Source organism: Tachysurus fulvidraco, chromosome 3 (genome assembly GCF_022655615.1).
Source record: "Tachysurus fulvidraco isolate hzauxx_2018 chromosome 3, HZAU_PFXX_2.0, whole genome shotgun sequence".
NCBI classification, from domain to species: Eukaryota; Metazoa; Chordata; class Actinopteri; order Siluriformes; family Bagridae; genus Tachysurus; species Tachysurus fulvidraco.
In genome coordinates, this window is record NC_062520.1 from 27488235 (window position 1) to 27515949 (window position 27715).

Genomic DNA, 27715 nt, shown 5'->3' on the forward strand with positions numbered 1-27715 from the left:
CACATCTGACTTAGCTGAAACATATAGCTGCGTGTCATCAGCATAACAGTGGAAGCCAATCCGATTTTGTTGTATTGTTTATGATTAATTGCACTAAGGGTTAGCATATGTAGGAAGTAAAGCATTGGGCCTAAAACAGAACCTTGTGGAACACCGAACATTGCCTTAGTATGTTTAGTCATCATTTAGATCCACGAACTTATATCGATCCGTCATATGAGTATGCAAAGTAAGGCTTTTTCTACATTCAAAAGGTTAATCAGAGAGCCATATCACACTCATTTACGATTTAACCCATTTAACTGAAACTTAGGTGCACATAAAAAAGTTCACAATATTGAAAATATCATTGTTTAATGGGTTTTTTGTCAGAATAATTTTCGTTTGACTATTGAAACTACAAGTTTTAATAAGCAGCTCAATAATTGGCAAACATTTCGACTGTCTTCTAATGAGAGAAATGAAAAATGATGTCAGTGCAGCACACACAAAGTGTTGCATGTCCTGGTCTGTGAGGGACATGTGATTACTCGCTTTAATGACACTCATGCACGAGAATGTAAGTAGAGCTAGGGTTACCCTAGTAGGGTAGTAGAATAGGGTTAATGTTGTTTCACCGCATTTCCAAATGTTTTTTATTTGCGGGGAAAAAACAGACACGCTTCACTTCATAACTGTAGGCTACTTAAAGGACCGGAACAAATGATCTTGGAACAAATGGGCTATTAATTTAACAGCCTGGTGCTAAACCATCTCTGCTAGCTGAATAGCCCAGTGCTAGACCATCTCTGCTAGCTGAATAACCCAGTGCTAGACCATCTCTGCTAGCTGAATAGCCCAGTGCTAGACCATCTCTGCTAGCTGAATAACCCAGTGCTAGACCATCTCTGCTAGCTGAATAGCCCAGTGCTAGACCATCTCTGCTAGCTGAATAGCCCAGTGCTAGACCATCTATGCTAGCTGAATAGCCCAGTGCTAGACCATCTATGCTAGCTGAATAGCCCTGTGCTAGACCATCTATGCTAGCTGAATAGCCCTGTGCTAGACCATCTATGCTAGCTGAATAGCCCTGTGCTAAACCATCTATGCTAGCTGAATAGCCCTGTGCTAAACCATCTCTGCTAGCTGAATAGCCAGGTGCTAGACCATCTCTGCTACCTGACTGGGTAATAATTGCTTTCTAATTACCGTAATTTTTTTAATAACTCATCTATGATGTAGCATTAGTACAAATATTACAATTTGATCACAATCATTTGAAATTGATTGTGCTTAAATATCTTTTGTAAAGCATTTCTCACTTTTTTTAAATTTATCCTTTACGATAAGTGTTTTTTTTAACAATCATTTATAATCACGCGCTCTGGTGTCTCCCTGGTTCCTCTCAAGGTTTCTTCTTCATATCGATTTCCCTTGCCAACTTCACCTCAGGCTTGCTAGTTATTACCAAAATTCTTGCTAAAATGAGAAAATCTCACAGATGTAACAAATATCACACAATGGAAAACAGTTCTTTGTATCAACTTGTATTTCAACTTGAAATCAAATCAAGATAAAATTCTCTGTGACTGCTCGTGTTCGTCATGTCCGCCGAGGCCTGACTGCTCTCAGAGTCGTGCTCGGTGTCCTACTGCTCATCCTGGTCTTTCTGAACTTGCCTCATGAGCAGAAACTCTTTGGGTGTGATGTCATCATCTGTCATCTTCTTCGCTTTGCGCTTCTTTTTCTCAATCAGCTTCTGCTTCCTGATTTCTGCTAACATCTGTAGCTGCTCTTGAGTTAGAGAGGCCGAGCAGCTGATCTGTGAGCTAGAGTCTTTTGACCGCTGTTTATAGTCCTCGATCTGTTTATAGAGCGCATCACGATCGACGCCAAACACGACTCTCTTGCTCTTCGCCGTGTGCACGCTCGTCCTGTCGAAAAAGTTTAAATACAAACAAATGCTCTCTTATTTTAATTTTTTAATTATTAAGGAGCGCTACACATTGCCCATGAGTTGGTGTGATGAAATATAGTCACTGTGCATAAAGCTGCTAGTATATAAATGTAGTGTATTTAAATCTGAATTCTTACTCGTCATCTTTCTCATTAAGGGCAAGCTTCTCTGAGTCATCAGCTGGGCCAAAATCAGCCATCTTCAGAAGATCTTCCACCTGACGTCAGAAAGAAAAATCGTAAAGCATTCATTCCTTTTGGTTGTCATCCCAATCACATGACTGAATAAGTCACTTTACCTCTTTCAGAGCTGCATACTGTTTATCTAGTACAAAAACTAACGGAGGAACACTGCCCAAGATCTGCTGTGAGGTGAGGAGGTATCTGAAATACACAGCAAATTTCACCTCGTTCTTGTTGAACTACATCATTGTATATCCAATAAAACAAAATAATCATGTAAATAAAAAAAGATGTACCGTATTCTTGGGGCACATTTGTCCAAATTCTGCTGAATCTCACTGTCTCTCTCAGAGGACAAACTTGTCTTCCAGTAGATCCGACAAACAGAGTAATCTGCTAGCAATGAAACCTTGCACCAAAAGTGGAAGACAGAAATGATTAGAAAAAAACAAAACAAAACAAAAAAACCACGGTTATGTACCATGACTTCCTGTTCTAGGTTCAGAACATGTGACTTTACAAACAACAGGACAGCCTTCGAAAATGGACTAAAGGACAAGATGAACAATTAATTTAGCCTACTGAGAGACAACATCAAAGGAGTCACTCCCTGAATATTCTTTACATTTGGGCTCTGGGGTATGGGAGATAGACAAGAAGGCCTTTCTTCATCACCCAAAGACAGTTGTTACAAAACTGAACACAATGTATTTTCCAAAGCACACCAAGATTCATTGAGATGAACAATAGTGGTAGCTGCATCATACTATGGTGCTGCTTCTCTACAAAATAATGGCTTTAGATGATGATGATAGTTGTTTTTGTACCCAGTCAGAGCCCAGATCAAAATCCTGTAAAAAACCTGTGGAATAGTTTAAAGAGGGCTGTGATCATGAGATCCCTCACAGTGTGATAGATCTGGAGCATCACATAAGACAGAGTGCAATATTATAAGCAAAAGGACAGTCAGACAATAAATAAATAAATAAATAAATAAATAAATAAATAAAATTATATTAAAATAAAAAGTATTATAAAGCAATAATAAAATATTATTATTATTATTATTAATAATAAAGGGCAGCTGTATGCTTGAATCTGTTCAGTTTGAAGGTTTTATGAATTTTTATGCAGGTTAATTTTAATGCACTAATTCTATTAGAAACATTTCATTACAAAGGGATATGTTCAGCAGATACTCCACTTAATTGAACACTAATTAACTAATAATTAATTAACTAATAAACACTGTTGTAAAATAAGGTTTTAGCTTTTCTTATCACTGTTGATGCAAATGTCACAAGCCCCCACAACATATTTTTTTTTCTTACTTGAAATACTTTTGTTGTTTTTTTCTCGTGAAATTAAAGTGTTCTTGCTTCGACGTGATTCATTTCAGTTTTTTAACATAGTTGTGTGGATTTTTTTTATATCCACAGTGGCACACTGACACAAAGGAAAGATGCAACGGTTTTAAATAAAAAAAACAACAACAACAATAGAAATACTTTTTTCATAAATAATTTAAATGACAGGTGAAACCATTCATTCATTCATTTTCTACCGCTTATCCGAGCTTCTCGGGTCATGGGGAGCCTGTGCCTATCTCAGGCGTCATTGGGCATCAAGACAGGATACACCCTGGATGGAGTGCCAACCCATCGCAGGGCACACACACACTCTCATTCACTCACACACTACGGACAATTTTCCAGAGATGCCAATCAACCTACCATGCATGTCTTTGGACCGAGGGATGAAACCGAAGTACCCAGAGAACATGCAAACTTTGCACACACAAGGCAGAGGTAGGAATCGAACCCCCAACCCTGGAGGTGTGAGGCGAACGTGTTAACCACTAAGCCACCGTGCCCCCTGTACTAATAAAAACCAATCATAGTTGTCCCCATTGAGACAGACAGTAATTAAAAGGTATTATCATCATTTCCCAAACCACCGCAGCAGACAGGACAAAAAATGAAGAGATGAACAATGTCACATGTTTAACAGAGAATAAAAGATTAAAATAAAGGTTTGCTGTACTTTAGTGATCTCCACGTTGTAGCCAGGTAGCTGTGCATTAACCTGATGAGATGACAGCAGATCTGAGATGGACTTATACAGGATAGTGTTCAGGGTTCTCACACGTAAACTGTCCTCCATGCTTCTTTTCTTGGCAGGTTTGGTGAATCCAGACTGATCTGTGATTATAGACTGAAACACCTGAGGAGTTTCATACCACTTTTTCTTCCTGTTTAAGAAAAAGAAAGAAAGAAAAAAACACTGTGTTGAAGTCACCACACTGTGTGTTGTTATTTTTCTAGTCGTGCATCAGTTTCTAACTCACCTCTTGTTAGTGAACATCTTCTTCAGCAGATCGCGACCCTGACAAACAGAAGTGTGTAAGTTTGTTACACTCTGAAATGTTGATGTTCTCATCAAGGTCGTGTGTTTAGATCCATTTGGAGTCTCCAGGGTTATTTTACGCATCGTTGTCACCACAGCACCAACACGTCGAGATAACAAACATTTCTGAACCCAGTGATGACCGATCATGATTAAATATTACTCACAAAAACATTAATATTATTGTTAAAAAAAAATACACGAGGCTAAACGTGCAAAATAATGACGTCACAGTCCTGCCTCCTGTGCTGGGATTGGCTGATATTATTCTATCGGAAGTATAAAGCTGCAGCCAATCATCGCGCGCCGTTGTTATGTTGTAGCCAATCATAGTGCAGAGGCGTGTTTTGTCTAGGGTATAGATATAGACTCTAAAAAAGTCTACTGTATATTTATGTAGTTTGTGGAAACGCATCCTGTTTTTAAACGTCATATTTTTTGGTATTTGAAAGTTAAACCTGCGTCAAATATTAAATATTGCATTACAGAATTTAGTCTACAGTAAATAACTACTAATAAATTGACCAGATTTTCAGTGTACTGCTAATAATAATAATAATAAAATATAAATATAATATTTCTTTCTTGTTGTCATCCTTGTTATTTATTCTCATAAACAAAATAATCAATTTATTTACAACATTTTATTTACAATATTGCTATGCATTTATTAATTTTTTGGTAAGTAAATAAATAATGCTCAGCCCCACCCACGTATAGCTTTTTAATTCACTTTCCTATTAAAGAAGTCAGACATGTGCATTAGAGGACAGAGCTGTCAGTTTGCTTCCTTGTGGGAGTTCAGGTCATTTTTATTGTCATCCTCACCACACAACAGGCACACTGTCAGGAATAAAAAGCCTCCATTGACCAAAGGGTAACGTACAAGACAATCCACAGAGCTACATCATGTTAATACAGTGTACAAAACTAATAACACAGGACAGTGTGGAGATGTATACATACAGTATAACAGATACAGGATCAGCTCCATAACAACCGTAGAGGTTTTTATCTTTCTTCTCAGCACAGGCAGATACTCAGTCTGAAGTTATGAATAAAGAAAAAAGTCTGTCCACTTATATAGCTATACCAAGGCTTCCTTTAGTTCATTTCCCATTATGTTCCTAACAAATTCCTGTAGTTCAGATACAGAAAAAACAATACGTTTCTCCCGATCAGCCAAAATGCATTATTAGTCAAGTCCAACATTAATTTTAGTTTTAGAGGATTGTGTACTTGTCTATCCATACTGTGAGTAATGATGTTTACTTTGTTTTAATTGTCACAGTTTCGCATGACGGAGCACGTGGCAACCGCACGTCTTGTTCGGTTCTTCTGATGAACACCACCACACACTAACATTTTACATCGACAGAGAAGTACAGCATTTATTCAACATGCATCAACATGTATAACCTTTTTTATTTATAATGAATCATCATTTGAAGAGAACACAAATTACATATAAACAAAATCTTCAGCAAGGATTTTATAGGGTTTATAGCTAAACCAAACATTAATAATAAACAGGTGTGCTGTGAATCTGCTCGGTTTTCACTTATCAGTGCTCACATACAGTATCACATGTATATATTCATATGTATAACTGGTTCTTGACAGACTCAGAGTCTAAAGCATTTGAGCAAATCTCAGTTCAATCAAAAGTCCAGAGCTCCAACAACCACATCTTTTTTCCTTTCCTTCAAAAAACGTCAATTTATCTCGTATTGAGTTTATCATATGGAGGTTTGAGGCTACAAAGCAACCGTACAAACCTTTCTGTGTTTGTGAACATTTTAGCTAGCTTACCATTTTGACTTTACATCACCTTGCAGCTTCCTAAATATGTTTATTTATGAAGTTTGCTCAGCAAAATGAATGTAAATAAGCTATAATTAAGTGCCATAGAATACGCAAGCTATGTCAGGACTCCTTACTTATGCCTAAACAATCCATTTCTTCACTAGAGAAATGATTGGGTTTCATAGAAAAAATATATATATTATGTAATATTAAGAATATACTCTTCATCAGCATTAATCACACTCTTCCCACTGTTTCTGACAAATGAATTCATTAGACTATGGATTGAAAATAAAACACAACCCAACCCAAATAGTCTTTTTAATAGAATATTAATAATGGTTTTTAAAAGGCAGACATTGTTTCCTATTAGTACACTCAACAAAGAAAAAACAATTTTGTCAAACAATACACGGGACTTCTCAAAGGGTACTAGTGGTAAACCTACCCTCACAGTCCACTTTATTAGGAACGCCTGAAGTTATCCGAAGCTCTTGGCCTTTATCTGCATGATTTTACGCACTACACCGCAGTCACATGACCGGCTTGTTGGATAACTGCATAAACAAGCATACGAGTGTACAGGTGTTCCTATTAAAGTGGACGCTGAGTGTGTATAATTTTATATAGAAGCGATGCATTGCAGCTGAACAAAATGCATACTACAGGTATCAGAAAGAACTTTTGACATAAGAGTGTACAGGGGTCCATACACACGGGAGCATATACAGAATAGCTGTGTAAAAAATAATTCTAACATTAGAGTCGCCAACTTACAAACTGGCTAAAGGAATATCATAAACAGTACCCAAACGTTAATATATCTGTCATTATTTACACACACTCTTTACACAAACCCAAGAATTACATCTTCAACATGGAATTTAAGGATGCAATTCCAACTCTAATTGGCCAAATCACTGCAGTTTAGTGCTGCCCAAACTTTAATTTATTTAATAAAATAATGAATTAGTTTCAAGTCAAGTCAAAATGTTTGTGACCTATACAGAGAAGGGCGAGCTCTATAATATAGCCCTCCAGAACAGCCGGACACGTCCGATCGTCAGACTTTAAACGAAGGCGAATTCTAACATAAGCATGCTTATATAAATACGGTTTCTTCAGATAGTAGGCTCCACCTCTGGAATCAGAAGGTTATGTTGCACTTTATTCACCTCGCACATGTTGAAACCCAGCAGTACTACAGTTTTCCTCCTCTGGATTGTTTTCATGCACCTGCTCCGTTTCATACTGAAGTGATGAAGCACGTCCGTCTTGTTCAACCACAGGCGGGCAGCGAGAGTTAGCATCTCCATTTTCGATGGGTACGGCTTATTGTGGAAGTACTTTGTCAAGAATTCCTTCCTGTTCTCAAAAGATTGCATCTCCATTCCTGAAGGGTCCAGGACAAGCTCGGCTGGGGTATAAGTGTCGTTCTTGCAAGCCCGGAAGCTTCTGTTGCCGTATTTCTCAGCAGCCGACTCCCTCTTTTCTTTGGCAGTTTGTTTCACGTCTGCATTCAGTATGATGTGCGGCTGGAAACTTTGGTGAACGGAGTTGACCATATCACCATTGGCGTGCGCCACCGTGTCCGGATTCAGCCGCTTCTCTGCTTCCTTGACACTCTTGGGAGCGCACCGGCAGCGCTGCACATGAATAGAAATGGTTTTTGGGGTCGACTTTTCAGAATACACCCCGAAGCAGTAGATGCACTTGAAAGCAGGAGATTTCAATATGGCATGGATGGTGGGCACGATGTGGTGTATTGTTTTTAAATGGTTCTCATAGTCCTCCAAACTCTGCAGCTTCACCTGGCAGAATGGACATACGGTAGGTATGGCTTTCAGTGTAGGTGGGTATACAGCCTTCGCAGAGTCTGGGTACATCTTTATGTAGATTTTCTCTTGAGCACTAGTGACCAGCACAAGGTTGAGCTCTCGGTTATCAAGCAAGTCTTTGGGCACATCCGTATTCAAGCTGAAGGTGGAAAATGCAATGTTGCCTTCGTCGTCACAGTCAAGTTTGTACTCGCCTTTGATTAAGTCTCGGTTTTTCTTTATTTTTAAGCTATGTTCTTTGTTTGAGTGCTCCATGATCTGCTTGAAGGAGTAGAACATCAGAGGGCAAAACAGACACCTCAACCCGTGCAACAAATGCTGAAAGATCCACTGCTCAGTCAACAAAACTTTGCAACGGAGGCATTTTACAGTATCGTCGTTCTGTTTTTTTAAGAACGGCGCAAAAACGGCCAGTTTGTTTGGGCGATTCCTTTTACGTGCTGCTTCTTTTAGGCTTCCAGGTGCTGGCTTAGCAGGCTGTACTGCCGCCTTTGATGGAGTGACTACTGAGGACCGAGGTCCATTTGTTGACACAACTACCGGTGTACGGCTGACCATCTGACTAGCGCCAGGCTGGCCAGGTACCGCGCTTACTTGAACAGGAGCTAAAGTGTACGTTGGGACACCGTTGACTTTGTTGCCTGTGGGAATGAGACGGACAGACTGAGAGGAGACGATGGGCTGTCTGGGAGCAGACTGGTTTAGTTGTAGCCTGTGAGTAAAAAGCATAGGTGGACGCACACCAGTTTTGCCGGGAAGGTTGACATGAACTGCTGGGGGCAGAACCACCTGTTGGGCTGACTGAGATTGTGAAAGCCTAGGCACCGTCATGGACACGGGAACCTGTTTAGAAGCATTATGGACATTTGGCATCACCATATTCATAGATTTAACAAGTGAAGAGGAAGACAAGGTAGGCAAACCTTGATGAATCCCACTAGAGGCCTGCTGTGGTAGTAAAGCTGGATTCTGGGAGGAGAGGAAGACCTGCCGCCCTCCAGCAGAGCACAGAAGACCTGATGTGTTGGTTGGCCCTGCCATGAGCATCGTGCCATTAGATTTAGCTATTGAATGTCCTTTCTTTTGCTTAACCTGGTTTAAATTTGATGCAATATTCATTGGGTTTGCCTGCCCGGCATTTTGAGTCTTTTCGCTGATAAATGGCATAATATGCCAGTGGAGATCCTTATGCCTGTCCGAGCTCAAAATGTGATACAGGAGATGTTCTATGGTCTCCGCTGGCAGTTTGCACTCCTTGCAATAATACTTGGAATTCAAAACTCTGGCATTTTTGTTTTGACTGTCTGTGTTTTGGCCACTTTCCAACCTGTGGCCAAAGTAACGGTTCAACAATGTGGCATAGTGGTTCACCAAAACATGTTTTTTCATCACATAAAGCAAAGAGTCAGCATAGCCACAGTTCACACACATGTACCTATCATCCACCAGGTTGGCAGAGGCTGTGAGCGTCGCCGTCTTGGGTGGCTGAATGATGGAGAAGGTGGGTGTGGATATTTTTGTAGGCTTGGGGTGAAAATACTTGAGGTGCTGATTGATGGTTTCTGGGCGGCTGACAAAAGAGCAGCTGGGGCAGGTTAAGAGTGATGCGAGGTCAAGCTCCTCCCTATGACTCCGCAGTGCGTGACTTCTGAAGGCGTAAAAAGACCGCGTGGAAAACCAACACAGGCTGCAGCACAGCGATTCTGGACGATATTTCCACTTAACGAGAAAAAACACAACAAAAACAGCAATTTCCAGGTTAACATGATGTACCATTGAATCTTTCAAGCAGTTAACACTGACCGTGTTTTCTTTTTAAGATGTTCTAATGAAGATTAAGAATATTCACAAAGCCAAATATATGATTAGAATGTAAACTGCACTGTTTATTTTACCATCTCCTGCCAGCCAAGCCCATCTCTATACGTCGGTCAGATTTGAACCATTTTAACTAAAATTATAACATCGTAAAACGAGACTGACTCATTAATACATAATAATATAACAGGGTGTCCAGTTTAAAGACGTTTCCTTCTCAGGTGAGTTTTTAAATGAATTAGACCTGCACAAGAAGCTAGTGAATGTAATTCCACACACATTTCGCAAGCTTTTATGAACGCGTCACGGTGTGATGTTGGCGAACACAAAGCATGTTTCCAGTGCTACATCATTTGAGGTTGAATAAAATGGTGTTTATTATCTAAACATAACTTTTACGCAATGACTTTTTTGGAAAAAGAGACAGAAAGAAGAGTGTGATGCAGCGTTCATTACAAGGTAGTGATTTAATCTAACACCAATATTTCTTTTAAGACAAACTGTATTGAAATGTTTTTGGAGGCTGATGTTTGCCTTTAATAATAGTGAGATTATAACAGAAAATAGTGTTTAAATGTATTAAATATTACACTCAGGCCATCCTTAAAAATATTTTAACAGTAAAAAAAAAAAAAGGGGGTCGGTAGGTAGGTCTATATTTTTTTAGGTTTAGATGTAAAAAAACGTTTGGTGATGTGATTACGTAGGTATGAATTTAAACAAATTAGCATATCGTGACGTCACTGACTGGGTCTTCAACCCGTGCCTTCGGGTGCATCATTGCAAACCTCATTTTGATGCTGGGCACAGTTTTTCCAGAGCTTCGAGCTATTTTAATGAAATTTTTAGATGTATTATGGTGGCCGAACCCGTATGACTGAACGGTGACCGTGAACATTTTGTTTACTGCAGCCACAGCCATCATTACCGATCGCGAACCGTTGGCTCTGACAGTGAATGAGAGAATGAGACGAAGCAAACACACAGGCCATATTGTGACATCCATTAACCAATAGTGTAAACGTAGATGACGTCACGGGTTTTTATTTAAAAGAAAGAACGTAGCCTTCGTTTGTATGTAGTCCTAGGCAATTGATGCCACTCAACCTACCATGCATGTCTTTGGACCGGCGGAGGAAACCGGAGTACCCGGAGGAAACCCCCGAGGCACGGGGAGAACATGCAAACTCCACACACACAAGGCGGAGGCGGGAATCGAAACCCGACCCTGGAGGTGTGAGGCGAACGTGCTAACCGCTAAGCCACCGTGCCGCCCTAGGCAATTTATATATTTACAATAATTACTAAAATATAATTAATATTATTTTATTGCTTTTGTATTAGTTGTTTGAAGAGTAAAAAAAAATGGGTTGATCTTAACGTAGCGTTGACTTAAAGCAAACAAAATAAAAAATTTGAGTCGGTCCTAAATTGACAGGGTCGGTCGGGTTACGGCAAACAAGAATATTTTTAAGGATAGCCTTACTACTACGACTACTACTACTAAAATCAGCACATTACTGAGCACATTGCTCATCTGAATGTGACAGTGGACAATAATACATGCTTACCTTTTTTCTCCTCTTGCCAACATGCCCATCAGTGAAATCGCTCCATTCCGTGTTGTTGAAACTTGCCTCGCCGGCATCAAAAGGTCTGTATTCCTGTTCATAATAATTAGATAAGCTCAAAACCCCAGAGGAAATTATGACCTCAAGAAGACTTGACGTTACAAATAAACACTTTTACCTCTATCAAGTCCTGACAATTCTGCAGCGCGATGTCACACAGAATACTCTTCACTTTCTTGCGGGACCTTCTGAGCCTTGCCAAATCGTTCACTGGTACTTGAAACATGTTGTTGTTGTTGTTGACACTAAAGAGTACAGAACAAACAATCATTCCACCCGCCTCCATGCTCGCTTTATTAACGTTAACACAGAAATAATGTGGAAGGAATAACAGTGAAGGAAAAAAGGAGACAAGATTCGAGAGGTGATATAAACTGTGCCCAGTGACAGTCTGTGGCTCTAGTAAGAAGAGGTTAGTGTTGTCCTGTCTTAGTGTTGTCCTGTCTTAGCATTGTCCTGTCTTAGTGTTGTCCTGTCTTAGCATTGTCCTGTCTTAGTGTTGTCCTGTCTTAGTGTTGTCCTGTCTTGGTGTTGTGCTGTCTTGGTGTTATTATCACTTAGTTTTGTCCTGTGTTAGTGTTGTCCTGTGTTGGTGTTGTCATTACTTAGTGTTGTCCTGTCTTAGTGTTGTCCTGTTTTGGTGTTGTCATTACTTAGTGTTGTCCTGTCTTAGTGTTGTCCTGTCTTAGCATTGTCCTGTGTTAGCGTTGTCCTGTGTTAGCGTTGTCCAGTGTTAGTGTTGTCCTGTGTTAGTGTTGTCCTGTCTTGGTGATATCACTTAGTGTTGTCCTGTCTTAGCGTTGTCCTGTCTTAGCGTTGTCCTGTCTTGGTGTTGTTATTACTTAGTGTTGTCCTGTCTTAGTGTTGTTCTGTCTTGGTGCTGTCCTGTATTAGTGTTGTCCTGTCTTGGTGTTGTCATTACTTAGTGTTGTCATTACTTAGTGTTGTCCTGTTTTAGTGTTGTCATTACTTAGTGTTGTCATTACTTAGTGTTGTCATTACTTAGTGTTGTCCTGTTTTAGTGTTGTCATTACTTAGTGTTGTCATTACTTAGTGTTGTTATTACTTAGTGTTGTCCTGTCTTGGTGTTGTCCTGTCTTGGTGCTGTCCTGTATTAGTGTTGTCCTGTCTTGGTGTTGTTATTACTTAGTGTTGTCCTGTCTTGGCACTGTCTTGTATTAGCGTTGTCCTGTCTTAGTGTTGTCCTATCTTAGCACTGTCTTGTCTTAGCGTTGTCTTGTCTTAGCGTTGTCCTGTCTTAGTGTTGTCCTGTCTTAGCGTTGTTATTAGTGTTATTACTTAGCGTTGTCCTGTCTTAGCGTTGTCCTGTCTTAGCGTTGTCCTGTCTTAGCGTTGTCCTGTCTTGGCGTTGTTATTACTTAGTGTTGTCCTGTCTTAGTGTTTTCCTGTCTTGATGCTGTCCTGTCTTGGTGTTGTCCTGTCTTGGTGTTGTCCTGTCTTGGTGTTGTTATTACTTAGTGTTGTCCTGTCTTGGCAGTGTCTTGTATTAGCATTGTCCTGTCTTAGCGTTGTCCTGTCTTAGCGTTGTTATTACTTAGTGTTGTCCTGTCTTGGTGTTGTTATTACTTAGTGTTGTCCTGTCTTGGCACTGTCTTGTATTAGCGTTGTCCTGTCTTAGTGTTGTCCTGTCTTGGCACTGTCTTGTATTAGCGTTGTTATTAGTGTTATTACTTAGTGTTGTTATTACTTAGTGTTGTCATTACTTAGTGTTGTCATTACTTAGTGTTGTCATTACTTAGTGTTGTCCTGTCTTGGTGCTGTCCTGTCTTGGTGCTGTCCTGTATTAGTGTTGTCCTGTCTTGGTGTTGTTATTACTTAGTGTTGTCCTGTCTTGGTGTTGTCATTACTTAGTGTTGTCCTGTCTTAGTGTTGTCCTGTATTAATGTTGCCCTGTCTTGGTGTTGTTATTACTTAGTGCTGTCCTGTCTTGGTGTTGTCCTGTATTAGTGTTGTCCTGTCTTGGTGTTGTCATTACTTAGTGTTGTTATTACTTTGTGTTGTCCTGTCTTAGTGTTGTCATTACTTAGTGTTGTTATTACTTAGTGTTGTCCTGTCTTGGTGTTGTCATTACTTAGTGTTGTCCTGTCTTAGTGTTGTCATTACTTAGTGTTGTTATTACTTAGTGTTGTCCTGTCTTGGTGTTGTCATTACTTAGTGTTGTCCTGTATTAGTGTTGCCCTGTCTTGGTGTTGTCATTACTTAGTGTTGTCCTGTCTTGTTGTTGTCCTGTATTAGTGTTGTCCTGTCTTGTTTTTGTCCTGTCTTGGTGTTGTTATTATTTAGTGCTGTCCTGTCTTGGCACTGTCTTGTTTTAGCGATGTCTTGTCTTAGCGCTGTCCTGTCTTAGCGTTGTTATTAGTGTTATTACTTAGTCTTGTCCTGTCTTAGTGTTATTACTTAGTGTTGTTATTACTTAGTGTTGTTATTACTTAGCGTTGTCCTGTCTTAGTGTTGTCCTGTCTTAGTGTTGTTATTACTTAGTGTTGTTATTACTTAGTGTTGTCCTGTCTTGGTGTTGTCATTACTTAGTGTTGTCCTGTCTTAGTGTTATTACTTAGTGTTGTTATTACTTAGTGTTGTCCTGTCTTAGTGTTGTTATTACTTAGTGTTGTTATTACTTAGTCTTGTCCTGTCTTAGTGTTATTACTTAGTGTTGTTATTACTTAGCGTTGTCCTGTCTTAGTGTTGTCCTGTCTTAGTGTTGTTATTACTTAGTGTTGTCCTGTCTTGGTGTTGTTATTACTTAGTGTTGTCCTGTCTTAGTGTTGTTATTACTTAGTGTTGTCATTACTTAGTGTTGTCCTGTCTTAGTGTTGTTATTACTTAGTGTTGTCCTGTCTTAGTGTTGTTATTACTTAGTGTTGTTATTACTTAGTGTTGTCCTGTCTTAGTGTTGTTATTACTTAGTGTTGTTATTACTTAGTCTTGTCCTGTCTTAGTGTTATTACTTAGTGTTGTTATTACTTAGCGTTGTCCTGTCTTAGTGTTGTCCTGTCTTAGTGTTGTTATTACTTAGTGTTGTCCTGTCTTGGTGTTGTTATTACTTAGTGTTGTCCTGTCTTAGTGTTGTTATTACTTAGTGTTGTCCTGTCTTGGTGTTGTCATTACTTAGTGTTGTCATTACTTAGTGTTGTCCTGTCTTAGTGTTGTTATTACTTAGTGTTGTCCTGTCTTGGTGTTGTCATTACTTAGTGTTGTTATTACTTAGTGTTGTCATTACTTAGTGTTGTCATTACTTAGTGTACAGTGTTTCTACATCCAACACAAGCTCATAATGTAAATAATGTAATGTAAAGTTTTGCTTCCGTGCCATAAAAAGGACGTACAGTTATAATACAGTTACAACAATGATAATAAAGCTATAATAATGAATGAACTCCACCAGCTACTTGTCGGTCGCTGAAGTAACAGCAGCTGGAAAGAAAAAGGGGCCTGTTGTGAATTGGACTTGAAGTTGATGCGCCGCTTTGCGTCTAACACAGAGCCAGGAGAAAACAGTGAGTATTTGTATCCGTGAGGTAGCGCTTAGTGCTGTGACACTGTGTGTGTGTGTGTGTGTGTGTGTGTGTGTGTGTGTGTGTGTGTGTGTGTGTGTGTGTGTGTGTGTGTGTGTGTGTGTGTCGCCGGGCGCTGCGTCTCTCTACCTTCAGTGTCGGCTCAGGAGGAAGGCGGTCGAGTTTGGATGCTTTTCGGCTGCGTGTGTTGTCTTCCGGCGTCACCGCGAGGCGCGCAGTGTGATGATGTTTATAAAACTCCGCAGTCCGCACAATCACGTTTCTACTCACGTAGCTCTTTTTGTGGTTTGTGTAAAAAAAACATCTGGCCTAGTTTCTATTTCACGCTTCTTTTTTTTTGTTTCCACCTTTAGTGCAACACCAGTCCGCTCTTTCTGGAAAACATGGCGCACAGGAAGACAGGAAGTGACGTAGGCAATTTGCGGATGACATGGTGAAAAAAGTGCATAGATAAAATAAGTGGGCGTGACCAAAGTCGAAACGTCATCTTTTGAGTGGCGTTTGTGATTTGAGTTGATGGTGATTGTGTGTGTTTTAACTAACTTACCTGTTAGACAGAAACACCCACCTGTAGTTATTGTCCACTTAACAACTGGTGTCACAATCAGACTTCATTAAACATCTGGGCTTGTGCACTTAATCATGGCTAATTGTCCATTTGGTGTAAAATTTATAGGATTTTTAATTTATCGATAGATATAAAACATCTTTAAAACCTGGAGCAACGACTCAGAGACTCAAAGACCTGGAGCGATGACTCGAGGGAGCCGTGATGCCACTGATGTTTATTTGTCTTCCTCTTACACTCTTTGTTTTTTGGTGTAAAACGAACCAAAGGACAGGGTCTGTATTTAAACCTGTTATTTAAACCTGTTATTTTAAACCTGTTATAATCCCATAAGCAAAGGATCCGTCCATCTGCCGAAACCGCAAGTGTCTTTACGTTCGTGTCACGTTCACATTTCACAAGTCGATTCGAAAACGTTCCAAGATTTTTTATTTCTACTTTGTCATGAAATGGGAAACATGGGAGTTTTTCCTCCCCAAAATGTTTTTTTTTCATACATTTCCATATATTTTAGCTTGAAAAATGAGTGCTTTTAATTTACAGACTTTCCTAACCCTAAGCCTAATCCTGTGCAAGACGCAGGCGAATGTGGTGGCAATGTAGTGATGTGGAGTAAAACTATGATGATGCTATCTATGATAATCATCACACAACATGACACCTGACATCAGCTAATAAGTTTATCTTGAAATATGCCTTTCCTTATTCTGTTCCTGAACAGAAAATCATAAAAACACAAATCGATTTAATATCACATTCAACATTAAAAACCAAATACAGTATATCTACTTACCAACTACTTTAATATAAACTAAATTAACTTTTAAACACTAAACTAACCTTTACCTGGATCTAGTCATCCAAACACGGCAGCAGCACAATGCATAAAATCTTACAGCTACAGGTCAAGAGTTTCAGTTAATGTTCACATCATGAATCAGAATCAGACTGGAGAAAATGTGATCTTAGATACTTTAACCGTAGTATAGTTTTTGGTGGCAAATGGGATAGTTTAAGTATTTCAGATATATTTCCTGGGAATTTCACACATACAGAATGGTGCACATCTTGTGATTGGAGGGTGTGTAGCTGATCAGAGATGAGAGGAGAATAATCAGACTGGTCTGAGTTGACAGGAAGGAACTCAAATTATCATTCTTAACAACTGCGGTAAGCAGAAAAGAACACACAAAGCATCAAACATTGCAATGGATGAGCTACAACACCAGAAGAACACATCAGGTTCCACTCCTGTCTGCCAAGAGCAAGAACTTCAGACTATGATTGGCACAGACTTACCCAAACTCTTCTGGTCACTTGGACTTTTTTAATCTTCAGCTGTACAGATTGGTTGAGTACAGTATGTGCCTTTGATAGCTTCAGGAGTGGTCTTCTGATGTAGCTCATCCCCCCTCAAGCACAGTTTTGTCTGAAAATCCCTGATCAGCATGTGAAATACTCAAAACTGGTCAGCTTGAACCAACAAACATGCCTCGGTTAAAGTCAGTGATTTCACATTGGAATCTCATGCTTGATGTGAACAATAACTGAAGCTGGATAACTGCATAAATGAGCAAATGTACAGGTTTTTCAACAGATACAACACTAAAGCTGGAACAATATTGTAATATAATTTTTTAACGGAGTTAGGACACAGTAGAATTTCAAATATCACACACACACACACACACACACACACACACACACACACACACACACACACACACACACACACACACACACACACACACACACACACACCAGGAAGGTAATCAAAAATATTTGAAAGTTTTTTAGCTATTATAGCAGATTTAGAGAGAGCATTAATGGGGAATAACTAAATATATTTGTATTAATAGTTATACTTTAAAATGAAAATTGATTTCAAGAGTTAATATGATATCCATTGTAAAATATTTTGTACAGTGGTTTATGTTCCATAAAAAAAAATCAATGTGCCCAAAAATTGCCTTAGTATAGAGATTTAAATAAAGTTAGTATCATAAAGTAATAGCAGTTCCATCCTCCTCCATGGCCCATTGAGGTATCATGAGGCGCTGCTGCAGATCTGGGCTTAATGCACCCAAGATGTCAAAGGTGCTAGACGTTCTCTGTCTGAATGCTGGGTTGCCCTGATAATGCTGCCGTGAGCTCTGTTCTCTCTGTAATGAAATGGGCCCCGCATTAGCTGTGAAATTGAGGCAGGGCTGTGAATGACACAGTTCTTGAGAGTAGGGATGGCCATTTCTGTGGTGATTGTGAATGCTAATTTGAGAAGACGGAGAGGCACTCGAGCACTGGGATGAGAATTTCACAGTATTGTCCACAACCATGTCTGAATCATCATCACTCACTGAGTCGTTACGCATCCAATCATAGGCTTGCATAATAATAGGAAGTCCTGGGTAGCTTATGGAACCCTTGCCATCAAGTTGGAGTTCTGGGTTTCGAGAGATGATGGGATTTCTTATACTTTTGGTCTGGTTTGCTGGTTTTACAGTGATGATTAGGTTGCGGCTGTTAGCAATCATCATGTCTGTAACCTGATCCAGGGTCTTCCCTATCACTTCAATACCGTTGACCTCCAGGATCTGGTCATTAATGGCCAAAAGACCACAGCTCTCAGCTAATCCTCCAGGAACGATACGTGAGATAAAGATTCCTGGAACTTTCTCAAGTCCATGAGGAGTTACACTGAAAGTGATTCCATCACGGATGAAGAAACCCAGAGGCCTGTCTGAGCCCTGGTGGTACAGACGAACTCTTCTGTGGCATTCAGGCAAGATGTCAACATCAATTATGGAGGAAACTGGACGGAAATTCTGGGGACTTCCAATCTGAACATGGCCTCTGTGGCTGACATCAGCACTAACTGTTATGGTGGATTTCTTTCTCCGGGTCACACATTTGCTAATAATGTTACCTTGGTCCAGTTCTTCTGTAAAACACCAATGTATCAGACAGATGTGAAATGTTATGATAATAACCTGATATGATATTTTGCAATATAAGTGACACCAGTGCAGCAAAAGTGAAAGAATTAAAATTCAGTTACTAAATATCTAAGACAACAACTTTAAACTAAAAACTACAGGTACCATAGAAGTATAATTTTGACTCTACATTTGTTAGGTTGTCCAATTTTAGATATGAGCACACAGAACAAACAATCTGAAGAACATTTTTAAACAAAATTTCAAAAATACACATGCAGTAGCCTACATAGCCAAAACTTTTACACCCAAAGTGTTGCCACAATAATGGAGGCACACAATTGTCTAGAACAGGGGTCGGCAACCCACGGCTCCGGAGCCGCAAGTGGCTCTTTCATCCCTCTGCTGCGGCTTCCTGTAGATTTGGAAAATAAATATTTAATTTAAATTAATTTTATTTTAGTTAGTTAGTTTAAAAAAAAAGTTCTAAGATTATGATGCTCTTGTAACATTAAAATAAACCGTGTTCAATTTTTTTGTCGCTCAAAATATGCGTCATAACTGCCGACTTGCGAAATCCGACACACAGAAGCAGACGCATTTTTGGTTTGCTGCAGACAGCAAGTTAAAATTTTGATGTCATGAACATGAAGAGTGACATTGAACATTTTATTTGAAAGTAACCTTAAACAAGGCGTCTTTTTTGTTAAGGTTAGTTCAAACTGTTCAAAATATTTTTGTTTGCTTGCAGAAATAAAATCGTTTACTCGGTAGCAGTTCATTGATTTCATAAATGCAACACTACAGTTTTTTCTATACTTTCCATAAAGGTAAAAAACGATATATGTGGTGTTATCTTCATTTTAGATGTCAAAAGGGTTTTGTGGCTCCCTGTGTTATTTTTCTGTGGGAAACGGGTCCAAATGGCTCTCTGAGTGTTTAAGGTTGCCGACCCCTGAGCTTTGTCTGCTATAACGTTAAAGAATCTTTGTCTGCTATAACGTTAAAGAATCTTTGTCTGCTATAACGTTAAAGAATCTTTGTCTGCTATAACGTTAACAGATATAGCATAACATTTGCTTTGAATTGTACCAAATCCCTTCAGTTAAGGAGCTTATCCCAAACAAGTTCTAGCATGACAGTGGTTTGAGTAAGGTTGGTGGAAGAGCTCAAGTGGCCTGCACAGAGCTCTGACCTTAACACCTTTAGACACAATTCATCAATACAAACCAGGATTTCTTTTCCCAAGAGACCTCACTGATGCTCTTGGGTCTGAATGGCCAAATCCCACAACCACACTCTAAAATCTATGAATGACCAACTCCATATTAATGTCCATGGTTTTAAATGAGATTTTCAACAAGGAACATATGGGTGTGACCGTCATGTCTCCAAATACTTTTGGCAAATACGTAATGTAATAAATCTTATTTGTACTAGCAGGATTGTATCGTCTTTTAGTTTTCAGAGGCTTCTTCAAATAAATGCAAATAAATATTTTTTGGAAGACTTAGTCATGCAAGACGGTCACAAAACACTGCTAAGAAATTACACTTAAGTACACATAATTCCTGAGGAGATAATTTGCTTCCTGTTTCAGACAGAGAGACTGCAAACAAAACACATGGCTTGATGAGCACTCTGATAAACCGCCATTATGCAAAGCCGATAGCAGAGAAAACAAAATACATTCAAAACAATTAAATTTTTTCCTCAAAACTTCATACAGTGTTTGTGAATGAATCAATGAGCATTTACTCAACAATTCAGCTTGTGGGTTCACATATTCATTCAGTACTGCATATGTTTTTTGAATGTTTTTCGTTCGTCCAACACTGTAAGCATTTAACACTGTTTAATAAATGAGGATTTTACTTGTAGTTTCTTGCACTACAATAATAAACTGATTAAAATTGAGCAAATCTAGTTATTTTGTCACGGAAACCAAATAATAATAATAATAATAATAGTAAATTCATATGTAAAATATATTCACAAATAGACCACATTCGTCATCCATGATGTGGAAAGACAGTAAGAATATTTTGCCCCGTGGACATTTTATTGGAATGCTTCACTACCTGGACAATTTTCATTCGTAGTCGCCCTTTTGTCCCCTTTCCCGACTCTGGACTCATGAAATAATCTCCACCTTTCCCTCTTTATAGTAAACTTGACAGCATACCTTGCAGCTGGATGAAGATGCGAAGTAGTGGCTGTGCAGTAGAAACTGCTTTATAGAAATTATAATCATTATTTATCGGCAGTAAGTCTCCATGTACATCTGCATAGCTGATGTAGATTTCTGTGGGAAACAGCTGGTGTAGGTTCAGGATAAACTGATAAAAGTCCTTAAACACACCAGGCTCATAGCAATTCAGAGAAAATCTCCTAAATTCTGCACCAAACTTTAGAAAAAAAACAAAAAACAGAAAAATATATAATTACAATGACAGCAAAATGTATAGTGTTGAATTAAAAGCTGTGCTACAGTGTACAGCTGTCCAACTTCACACAAATAAAGTGTTACTGCTATTTTAGGCTCACAAGCAAGTTTTACAAATGCATTAGACCTTAAAATCATGATTAAAACAAATTATTTTATCTAAAATGAATGATATTAATTATTAAAATAATGATGTTATATATTATATACATAAAACATCTTTATTTTAATAATTAATATCATTCATTTTAGCACTTGATATTACACTTGATAACACTTAACACTTGATATTAATTATTAAAATAATGATGTTATATTATAAATATATATATATTAAATAATATTAATGTTAACTTACTTTGCTTTTCACTTCAACAACCGAGTGGCTGCGCAAACCTGACAATTTGCCCAAACTTCGTATCATTTTTCCTTTATAAGCGGATCCTTAAAAGCTATAACCAGAGAATTCTTACAATTCACGATACAGGAAAAGCAGCACTGATAGTTGTCTAATGTGCTGAGGAGGAGCATGTAAATATCTATGAAGCCATCATGTCCCCAAGGAATTAATGAGCTCTGATCTTCAAAAATTGCTCAGTGTAATTTCCCTCTAGTGTAAGCCTTCTTCTAAAACTTACAAAAGTTAAGGAAGTAAACAAATCAGCAATGTAGACAAATCAACACAGATTATGTGGGATTCATGTTCTGAGAAACCTGCGATGTGTTATCCAGTTTTCTAGTCATGTAAATTATTAAACTGAATCGAATCTTTTAAAAAATATTAATCTGAATCTACAAAATCGGCTTATAAACCACTAAGATTGCTTATTATATTAGTGTATTTTTAAAAATCTAAATATCTTCAAAAATCCCTCACAGCTAAGGCTTTGTGCGAATATTACATTCTTGATGCAAGCAGTGGGAAAACATGCAATCAGCAGCAATCTGTTAAATTGCAGTAAATGAAGTAGTGTAGGGTAATTAAACACCCAGTAGCAGTCCTAAATGTTGACTGAAAAAGTAAATGTTCTTTACTACTGTGTGGTTATTAAGCAGCTGTATTGTCTGCATGCTACAACTGTCCCTGAGTGTATTTGTGTGTGCTTTGATATAAAAGTTCCATCCACCTGAAGGTAGTGAAATAAGATTGTGGCTCGAGTGGCTAAGGTATTTTATGATCCTTTAAGCATCTCCTTATTATGCATCTGGTGTAGATGTTTTGGAGGAAACTCACATTCAGTGTTTGTGCAAAACCTCTGCAGAAGTCTGTGCTCAAAAATCAGTGCAATGCAACAGGTGATGTTGCTGGTTAGGATGCACTCAATAGTACTGTTGTAGAATTATTTAGGACTATGAGTACATGCAAATTAATTTCTGTGCCTTCTTCATTGCAACATCATGTGTGGACCATGTGATATCCCCATAAATGTGAACCACAAGGGTTTTGCTGTCGACTTTTTCTACTGACGTTCTGTTTAATGTAAGTGTGCTGTGTTCTTGCCTGCTTCCAATAATCTATGACCAGTCTCATTGTTACCTATCGTTACGCTATCTCAGCAAATTTCATGATTTTGGATTCATGCAGTGACACACAATAATATGTATGCAGGGAGTAAAGGAGAGGGCTTAGCACATATCCTTGTCGATCCCCCTGTGGCCCTTACCTCAAACCCTTACCATTGCCTGGCAAACAGTCAAAAAACTGGAGATCCAGTTGCATAAAAATTCATTTATGCCCAACATCCTGAGCTTAAATTAGTTTTATGGAAACTATTGTATTTAGTTCTGAACTGAAATATAAAAACCTAATTCTCTCATTGTTCTGACTGAAGACACCACTGAGTTGTGTGAAAATCTGTAGATCTATTTTGGTGGTAACTACTTACTGGTAGTACTAACCAGTGTGTGGACTGTTGTGTACATAGGCTTACTGTTAAAAAAATAGATTATGAACATGGCTTTACAAATTGCTGTAAAATACTGTCAGGTTAATTACTTATCAAAATATGTGTACAGGAATAATAGTGATTTGCAACTTCAAGACTTACAGGATATGCACAATATATACACTGATTAGTCATAACATTAAAACCACTGACAGGGTAATGTGAATAACATTGTTTACTTCAATACAATGGCACCTACAAGGGGCAGGATGTATTAAGCAGCAAAGAAAACAGATTAAATATGTGTTTGAAACAAGGATCTGAACAGCTTTGTCTGGCTAAACAAACAAGTTGAAGTGCCAACTTGTGATAGCTAGACTATTTGGTCAGAGCATTTTCTAAACAGCAGGTCTTGTGAGATGTACCTTCTATGCAGTGGTTAGTACCTAACCAAGAGCCTTGCTGGAGAACTCGTGACAAGTTAATGGGGGCCCAATTCTCATTGCTGCACGTAGATAGTGAAGGCTACCCTATCTTCTGCAGTCCACAGAAGGGCTACTGTAGCACAACTTAAAATGCTGACGCTGACTATGATATTAAGGAGTCAATATGCATAGTCCAAAATGCACTTGCTTACACCTTGCTTGTTTTCTTTCAGGTAACATGAATGGCTGGATGTGTGTATGTCACATACTTGGGTAAGAGGTGGCACGATGATGCACTATGGAAGGCAAGTTGCAGTGTGTTGATCTGGGTACTATATTGCAGGGAAACCTTGGGTCCTGGTATTTATTTTACTTTGACAAAGATTGGTTTAAGTGAATGATTTGAGGAAAGTCAAGTGTTTGACAGTGGACCAAGAGCACAGCCGTATTATTCTCATCATTTGGTGGCATACTGTTCGCCGCAGCTGTGGTATATTTTCGGGGGCAGTATAATCTTGTTATCCCCCTCGACTGATTATCTGACACCCCACGGAATGTCATCTTGATTTTGCAACTTGCTCATGGCAGATCTGCCCCTGCATGCCACCCGACTCTTGTAACTGATAAAGGAGACAGATATTCTGGACAACTTATACAAACGACTTGGTGACTGGGACATGTCAGTGTCTCTATCATCAACAACACCTGGCTAGTATCAAGGTTTCTCATAGGGGACTAAAGCTTTTGACATTGGGGCTGTGGACAGTTTTTTTTCTATCCTTTGCCTCAAAATGAGTGTAGAAGTAGTTCAGCACATCTGAAAGGAAGGCATCACTGTCACAGCAGGTGAAGTTGTCCTGCAGTTAGTGATGACCTGGATCCTCGGCCACATGCACCAGATGTTGCAGCTGTCCTCAAAATGGCTGTGGATTCTCTGGGAGTGTGCATGATTTTTTTGCCAGTGGATCAGTTGTTTGTATTATTACCCACATAAAGCAAGTAGTCTTTTTCAAGATGGTAGGAGGATGAAGAGTGTATGTAAGGGGTGTGTGTCTTCACAATGCTGTTGGCTTTGCGAATGCAGCGTGTTTTATGAATGTCCATGATGGAGGTAAGGGAGATGCTGATGATCTTTTCAGATTTCCTCACTATCTGCTACAGGGTCTTTTGCGATCTGAGATGGTACAATTCCCAAACCTGACAGTGATGCAGCTGCTCAGAATGCTCTCAATGGTTCCCCTATAAAACATCCCTTCAGAATGGGGGGAGGGGGATGTGCTTTCCTCATTCTTCATAAGAAGTAGAGGTGCTGCTGGGCTTTCTTACTAATGGAGCTGGTGTTGAGTGACCAGGTGAGGTTTTACACCAAGAAATTTGATTCTCTTGACGATCTCCTGGGAAGATTTGCAATGTTAAGGGAGAGTGGTCACTCTGTAATGTTCTGAAGTCAACAACCAGATACAGGTTGTTGGCTCTACACCAGGCAGTTAAGCGTTGCACCTCCTCTCTGTATGCTGACTCTTCGTTCTTACTGAGGAGACCCAATGATGTGTCATTATTAAACTTGAAGATGCGGTTCGAGCTGTGCATTGCTACTGTAATGATGAGTCGTAAGACTGAGGATCCATTTGCAGCTTTAATATATAATCTCGGAAACAACAGGCAGAGTTCAATACCGGTAAACACGACAGTGTAGGTAAGGCAAAAACGTAGTCAGAACAACAGGCAAAAGGTCAGGGCAGGCAGAAATCAGTCGTGAGGCAAAATACAGAAACAGATCAAAAACCAGAAACAGGAACAATCAGACAACGCTCAGAATGATAGCCGTAGCAAATCAAGACTTCGCAATGGGATCAAGTTCGTTTGCTTATTTAAGTGCGCCAGCTGATAGAGAACAGCTGGTGCACTGATTAGGCTGAGCGGGGTGTAGTGGGAAGTGTAGTCCGGGAGCGCTTAATACTCCGGAGACGATTCTCTCCGTTGTGGGTGCGGAGGTGAGGCAGGTGTGCTGATCATGACAGAGCCCCCCCCCTGCGAGCGGCTCCTGACGCGAGGACGTGTGCGACGTCGAGGTCTACCACGAGACCGGGGAGCGGGCCTGTCTGGGTGGCGTAGGTGGAAGTCAGTGGTGAGTGAAGGGTCCAGGATGTCCCCTGCCTTGACCCAGGAGCGTTCTTCCGGGCCGTACCCCACCCAGTCGGCTAGGTATTCCAGGCGGCCCCGTCGGCGCCTGGAGTCCAGCAATTCGTGGACCTGGTATGCCTCTCCCTCGTCGACCAAGAGGGGTGCTGGTGGTTCGGCGGAGGTTTCTGGGTCTCTCGGTGGTCTCTCCGCGGGTTTCAGAAGTGAGGCGTGAAAGGTGGGAGATACGCGGTATGACGGGGGTAGTGCCAGGCGGTAGGAGACTGGATTAATCCGTCTGATGATTCGGAATGGGCCCACAAACCGTGGGCTGAGCTTACGACAGGGCAGACGGAGGCGGAGGTCGCGGGTGGACAGCCAGACCCACTGTCCGGGTTGGTAGTCGGGGTGCTCACGGCGGCGTCTGTCGGCCTGTGTCTTTTGCCTGCGAATGGCTCGCCGTAGCTGCCGGTGCGCCGCGCTCCATGTGTCCCCGCTGCGACGAAACCACTCGTCAACGGCCGGTAGGTCCGAGGGTGTGTCGGACCAGGGGAACAAAGGAGGTTGAAATCCCAGGACGCACTGGAATGGGGTTAGACCCGTGGCGGGTTTGAGGAGAGAATTCTGAGCATACTCAGCCCACATCAAGTATGTGCTCCAGTCGGTCTGGTTATCGTGGCAGTAGGAGCGTAGGAACCGGATGAGATCTTGGTTCAGCCTTTCCGTCTGTCCGTTGGCTTGCGGGTGGTACCCCGAGGTGAGGCAGATGTTCACGTTGAGTTGTTTGAAGAATGCCGCCCAGACTCGTGAGGTGAACTGGGGACCGCGGTCGGACACGATATCCTCAGGCAGGCCATAGTACCGGAAGACAAAGTTGCACAATGCCTCCGCGGTCTCGAAGGCTGTGGGAAGTTTCGGCATGGGGATCAGACGGCAGGCCTTGGAGAATCGGTCGATCACGGTGAGGATAACCGTGTGGTTGTTGGAATGGGGAAGGTCGGTGACAAAGTCAATTGCAATGTGGGACCAGGGGCGTTGAGGCGTGGGCAGGGGAAGCAGTAAGCCCGGCGCTGGGGTTGGAGTGTAGGAGCTCCAGGAGGTTCGTGCGCCAGTTCTCGGGCACATAGGTCCGGAATGGAGGGCAATTGGCAGGTGGTGGTGTGTGGGCGTTGGCCTGGGTTATTTCCGTCATGATGTCCCACTGGATGGGCGCGAGGATGTGGGCTTCGGAGATGATGGGTTCAGGGCTTGTGTCCGGGCCGGGTTCACGGAACATGCGGGACAGGGCATCGGCCTTGATATTCTTGGTCCCCGGTCTGTAGGTCACTGTGAATCTGAACCTCGTGAAGAACATGGCCCACCTCGATTGACGGGGATTCAGGCGTTTGGCGGCGCGAAGGTATTCCAAGTTCCGGTGGTCGGTGAGCACGGTGAACGGGTGTACCGCGCCCTCTAGCCAGTGCCGCCACTCCTCGAATGCTACCTTCATGGCTAGCAGCTCTCGGTCCCCCACGTCGTAGTTGCGTTCCGTCGGAGATAGCTTGCGAGAGAAGTATGCACACGGAAACATCTTGTTGGCCGGGCCCTGGCGTTGAGACAGTATGGCTCCCACCCCTGTATTAGAGGCGTCCACCTCTACTATGAACGGCCGGTCTGGATCCGGGTGGTGGAGAATGGGAGCTGAGGTGAAGCTCGCTTTCAAGCGCCGGAATGCCGTTATAGCTTCAAGGGACCAGGTAAGCCGAGTGGATGCTTTTTTGGTCATAGAGGTGAGCGGGGCCGCAATCGTGCTGAAACCACGGATGAAGCGGCGATAGAAATTAGCGAACCCCAGGAAGCGCTGTAACTCCTTCAGGCTCTGTGGTCGGGGCCACTGTAGTACTGCGCGCACCTTGGAGTCGTCCATGGCGACCCCCTCGGCTGAGATGACGTAGCCTAGGAAGGTCGTGGAGGTCTGGTGGAATTCGCATTTTTCGGCCTTGGCGTACAGACGGTGTTGGATGAGACGTTTAAGGACTGCCCGCACGTGCTGGGTGTGTTCCTCCATGGTCTCTGAATATATAAGGATGTCATCGATGTATACGACCACCCAGCGGTCCAGCATGTCGCGGAACACGTCATTAATGAATGACTGGAACACCGCGGGACTGTTCGAAAGGCCGAACGGCATGACTAAGTATTCA

General features: G+C 40.8%; 3 protein-coding genes across 6 annotated transcripts; all 3 read right to left on the reverse strand.

Annotated features, from left to right (window-relative positions):
- Window positions 1-1510: 1510 nt before the first annotated feature.
- Window positions 1511-4780, reverse strand: rbfa (ribosome binding factor A). Its single transcript, XM_027148413.2, has 6 exons — window positions 4466-4780; window positions 4162-4369; window positions 2415-2527; window positions 2235-2319; window positions 2074-2153; window positions 1511-1913 (listed from the first exon to the last, which is right to left on the reverse strand). Exons 1-6 carry the CDS (start codon window positions 4672-4674, stop codon window positions 1628-1630), a joined length of 981 nt encoding a protein of 326 aa, XP_027004214.2. The 5' UTR covers window positions 4675-4780; the 3' UTR covers window positions 1511-1627.
- On the reverse strand, window positions 4465-15547 carry adnp2a (ADNP homeobox 2a). 4 transcript variants are annotated; one of them, XM_027154054.2, is made up of 5 exons: window positions 15283-15547; window positions 15021-15111; window positions 11736-11862; window positions 11558-11650; window positions 5898-9887 (listed from the first exon to the last, which is right to left on the reverse strand). In XM_027154054.2, exons 3-5 carry the CDS (start codon window positions 11841-11843, stop codon window positions 7452-7454), a joined length of 2637 nt encoding a protein of 878 aa, XP_027009855.1. In that variant the 5' UTR covers window positions 11844-11862; window positions 15021-15111; window positions 15283-15547; the 3' UTR covers window positions 5898-7451. The 4 variants fall into 4 exon arrangements, with proteins under 4 accessions (XP_027009847.1, XP_027009855.1, XP_027009864.1 ...); XM_027154063.2 differs by having other exon boundaries at window positions 15021-15052; window positions 15283-15461; XM_027154046.2 differs by lacking the exon at window positions 15021-15111 and having other exon boundaries at window positions 4465-9887.
- Window positions 15548-16131: 584 nt separating this feature from the next.
- On the reverse strand, window positions 16132-21530 carry pard6ga (par-6 family cell polarity regulator gamma a). Its single transcript, XM_027154098.2, has 3 exons — window positions 21459-21530; window positions 20840-21062; window positions 16132-18659 (listed from the first exon to the last, which is right to left on the reverse strand). Exons 1-3 carry the CDS (start codon window positions 21522-21524, stop codon window positions 17722-17724), a joined length of 1227 nt encoding a protein of 408 aa, XP_027009899.1. The 5' UTR covers window positions 21525-21530; the 3' UTR covers window positions 16132-17721.
- Window positions 21531-27715: the final 6185 nt, after the last annotated feature.

Bases quoted from the DNA above. Each gene is read 5' to 3' on its own strand.
- rbfa (XM_027148413.2), bottom strand. From the start codon at position 4,674: ATGATCGGTCATCACTGGGTTCAGAAATGTTTGTTATCTCGACGTGTT. The intron at 4,370-4,465 runs GTGAGTTAGAAA...TTTCTTAAACAG, and splicing joins AAGATGTTCACTAACAAGAG to GAAGAAAAAGTGGTATGAAA. The intron at 2,154-2,234 runs GTAAAGTGACTT...TTCTGACGTCAG, and splicing joins AGTATGCAGCTCTGAAAGAG to GTGGAAGATCTTCTGAAGAT.
- pard6ga (XM_027154098.2), bottom strand. From the start codon at position 21,524: ATGATACGAAGTTTGGGCAAATTGTCAGGTTTGCGCAGCCACTCGGTT. The intron at 21,063-21,458 runs GTAAGTTAACAT...TTTTTTCTAAAG, and splicing joins TTGTTGAAGTGAAAAGCAAA to TTTGGTGCAGAATTTAGGAG. The intron at 18,660-20,839 runs GTATGCTGTCAA...GGTGTTTTACAG, and splicing joins CATCTTCATCCAGCTGCAAG to AAGAACTGGACCAAGGTAAC.
- adnp2a (XM_027154046.2), bottom strand. From the start codon at position 11,843: ATGTTTCAAGTACCAGTGAACGATTTGGCAAGGCTCAGAAGGTCCCGC. The intron at 11,651-11,735 runs GTAAAAGTGTTT...TATTATGAACAG, and splicing joins ATTGTCAGGACTTGATAGAG to GAATACAGACCTTTTGATGC. The intron at 9,888-11,557 runs GTAAGCATGTAT...TTTCTCGTTAAG, and splicing joins TTGGCAAGAGGAGAAAAAAG to TGGAAATATCGTCCAGAATC.